Source organism: Plectropomus leopardus, unplaced genomic scaffold (assembly GCF_008729295.1).
Source record: "Plectropomus leopardus isolate mb unplaced genomic scaffold, YSFRI_Pleo_2.0 unplaced_scaffold27152, whole genome shotgun sequence".
In the NCBI taxonomy this organism is placed as follows: domain Eukaryota; kingdom Metazoa; phylum Chordata; class Actinopteri; order Perciformes; family Serranidae; genus Plectropomus; species Plectropomus leopardus.
This window is the reverse complement of record NW_024629549.1, coordinates 1,826-5,702: the sequence shown is the minus strand read 5'-3', so window position 1 is coordinate 5,702 and position 3,877 is coordinate 1,826. Positions and strand designations below refer to the sequence as shown.

At 37.1% G+C, this 3,877-nt stretch overlaps 1 protein-coding gene across 1 annotated transcript; it reads left to right on the top strand.

The window, feature by feature from the left end:
* The first annotated feature begins 97 nt into the window (after nucleotides 1-97).
* Nucleotides 98-3,556, top strand: ddt (D-dopachrome tautomerase). Its single transcript, XM_042481016.1, has 3 exons — nucleotides 98-291; nucleotides 1,665-1,840; nucleotides 2,932-3,556. The coding sequence occupies exons 1-3, from the start codon at nucleotides 184-186 to the stop codon at nucleotides 3,002-3,004; spliced, it is 357 nt and encodes a 118-aa protein (XP_042336950.1). The 5' UTR covers nucleotides 98-183; the 3' UTR covers nucleotides 3,005-3,556.
* The last annotated feature ends 321 nt before the right edge of the window (nucleotides 3,557-3,877 follow it).

Genomic DNA, 3,877 nt, shown 5'->3' with positions numbered 1-3,877 from the left:
TGACAAAAAAAAAAATGCTGGCAGCAGAAATTTAGCTTTCCGGTTCTATCTCGCCGAACAGATTTATTTTGAAAATATTTAACCGGAAAAGTGAGGCTACAGTAGTCGTCTTGTCTCTGGTCTGTCTTTCGTCCTCTTCTCCAAACACAGTTGTCAGCAGGCTACAGTCCAGCAGAGATAAAGATGCCCTTCATCAACGTCCAGAGTAATTTACCGGCCAGCTCCTTCTCGGAGGACTTTCTGAAGAGCCTGTGCTCCTCCGCCGCTGCTGCTCTGGGCAAACCGGAGGACGTGAGTACATACGTCAAAGCTGCTGCGCGTGTCCACGCTACAGCACAGGTGGTTTACATTAGCCCTGTCCTGCAGCTATGCACATAAATGTTCATATGCTCACATGTGTCTCTGTGCCTCTAACACGCTTGCAACAGCATTAAATGTCTCTATAGTTAACAAGTAACTTTATAATATCTATACAAGTATAATAACTATATAAGTATCTATCAGAATGGACTATCACCTGTATAGATGTGTAGTAGTTCATTCTGCCAAGTAGAAATATTTATCAGAATGGACAGCTACCTGTATAAATGTATGTATATGTGTACTAGGTCATTCTGTCAGGTATAAGTATTTATCAGGATGGGCTATCACCTGTATAAATGTACTTACGTATATGGGTAGTAGGTAATTCTGTCAAGTATGAATATCGGTCAGAATGGACTACTACCTGTAAATTGTACTTATCTGTGTAGTAGGTCTCTGTAAAGTATAAAATATTTATCAGAATGGGCTATCACCTGTATAAATGTACTTATATGGGTAATAGGTAAGTCTTTCAAGTATGAATATCTACCAGAATAGACTACTACCTTTATAAATGTACTTATGTGTAGCAGGTCACTCTGTCAAGTATAAAATATTTATCAAATGGACTATCTTCTGTACAAATATGGAATAAGTAGTTTTGTCAAGTATGAAAATAAAAGGAAACTAGGTGATTTTAAAATAATATAATCAATATAGAAATGTGCTGTTCTTTCGGAGATACTCGCAGAAGCCAGAATTCAAAATAATTTCCGCTTGAATCATAGATTGTTGCTTCTCAGAAGGGTAATGTTTTGTCGTGGAGTTGATGAGATCTGAACATAGTAACTAAATGCAATTCCAATAAGTGCCCAATATCATGTTCAATTTCTCACGTTTAGAACTAAATAAATTTCATGAAAAACCATTCATGCTTTCCTGTATGCTGCAGTGGCACCTGATCGAAAAAATAGCGCTACCAACTGCTTATTTCAGTGAACCACCTCCTAATATTTGCATTACAGTAGTGGATGGAGAAGCATATAGATTTATATTTTCTTTTGCAGATTTAAAAAAAAAAAGGTTAAAATTTGCACTACTTTTGGGTGGAAATCTCTTTTCATAAAAACACAAGTATTTGTTCTGTTCTGAATCTGATTTGGATTTGACTCTGTTAACATACAGTAGAGTTCAGTGTGTTGCTCAAGGACACTTGTGACACGCAGGAGAATGAGCTCTGACCTTGTGGTGGAGTTAAATGTGCTCACTTTGTTTGTGCTGATATGGCCTTGAAATGAGGTACTGTGTGTTTTCACTCTGATATGTCGTCACTGATGTCGGTCACGGTGGTTATCTTTCAGAGGATGAACATCGTGGTGACGCCCGGACTGCCCATGCTGATCTCTGGCTCGTGCTCTCCGTGCGTGATGCTGTCGGTGTCCGCCATCGGCGTGACCGACACTGCTGACAAGAACAAGGAGCACAGCGCCAAGATCTTTGAGTTTCTGACCAAAGAGCTGGGTCTGACTGAGGACAGGTGAGCTCGCCTGCGCACATATCAGCAACCTGCAGAGCAATATGAGGACATGCTGGAGCAGCACAGGTGCAGTCCTCAGAGCTGTTTTGTAATAACAAGGCCTGTACTTAACCCTTTGAAACCTGGAGCCATGTTGACTTTTCTTGTGCTGCTTTCAGATTCCATTTGCAAGTATTTAAACCTTTGAAATCTGAGTTAATTGATGCGATTTTTTTCAAAAACATGGGGGATAAAGGCAATGTGCAACTTGGTACGATATGTGAAATGTTCCACATACTGAAAAAATTAGTCGATTTAGAAAATGACTTTTAAAAAGCTAGGGAAATTTGTGGGGAAAAAAAGGGAAAAAAATCTAGGGAAACATATGTTCATAATTATCTTAATTACATGTTTAACATTATATCATGGAATTATTAGAATTTTTAAGCAGTAAGTTTTTCTCTCTCTTTTTCTTTTTCTCTCTTTTTTTCTAATTTACAAGTAATTTCCTCATACTTTTAACTTATTTCTTGGACCGTTTCTTCTGTTGTTGCTCATTGCCTTCTTCCCATGTTTTTGAAAGAAATCAAGCCAATTTGCTCAGGTTTCAAAGGGTGAAAGATATTATTTTCCAAAGACAATTTTCATGTGAAATAATTTTAAATTGAAGTTTTTTTTAAAAAAATCTGTGTTGATTGAAATTGCACTTATTCAAAGGTAGTGTAATAAAGGTCTGAATTACCTTCACACAATTCTTCATTTTAAAAAAAATTTATAATTAAGATTTCTTTGTTTCCCAAGCACAAAGGTGGAAATAAAAAACAACAAAGTAAAATAAACAACAAAGACAAAATTTTAAAGAATAAAAGAAAAAACAACAACAAAAGGCTGTTGTTAGCCAAATTATTATTTTAAGTATCAGCCTAGGATTTTACAAACGGTGCATCTTGAATTATAAGAACACGGCATCTCATCTCTGAGCCAAAATGCGCTGATGTGATGTGGAATGTCAGTGTTGTGAGTGCTGTCCTGACTCGACCCTCACAGTGTACACACACAGCTCTGAGCTCAGCCTCTCCAACTCCGCTGTTTGTTTCCTTTTTGGTTCGCAGGGTCGTCATTCAGTTCCACGCGCTGCAGCCTCACCAGGTCGGGAAGAAGGGAACCGTCATGAGCTTCTTGTGAAAGACGATGTGGTGGATACATCTCACGGCTTCATTCCAGACAGGATGGATTTATATGAACCACACAATGAAGTAAAGATAGTCATTTTAAGGTCACGTACTGTATTTTTATATCAGATCCACATACTCTAACTGGCACAACTGCAGTTATTCCTAAAGCTGTAAAACATGATGCAATAATGTCGATTTTTAATGATTAAAAGACCTGTCGTTTTTATCATTCCCAAAATCATCATATGAAATTCATGAAGACAAATTCTGACTTTTGCACAGTAAATGTAACTGTATTTACATTTTTAAGTTTCCTTTCACCCCTTAAAATCAAGAAAGCCTTGTGACCCCACTCGTGAAGCTTTGGTGACCTCTAGTGGGGGTTGGGAACCTGAGGTTGGTAACCACAGGACGAACTGCTGGTTTGAAGCTAGCTGACATGAAGAAATTCCTTAACCTGTTGTTTGGTAAATTTGTCTCCGGCAGGTTTGGATGAACGCTTCCATTTGTTGATGGAATTAAAGAGAAATAAACGGGCACTTGAATGCATCACCTGGAAAAACTGTTGCATCTTTTTTCTTTATTTCCTAAAGCAGAGTCATTGAATGACATTCAGCTTAGCCCTCAAAATAAGTAAAAATAATAATACAATATTATTTGAATCTACTTGAAAGAAAAAAAAAATATATATATACATAAATAGACTTGACATAACATTAAATCTGGAGGCTTTTTATTAAACTTGTGAAACCTGGACTGACATTAGTTTTCTTGTACTCAGATGACTTCAACTAACATTTAAACCTTTCAAACATGAGCAGGTTGATTTAATTTCTTTCAATATGGGAAAAAGGGCAATAAGAAACTTGGCAACAAATATTTG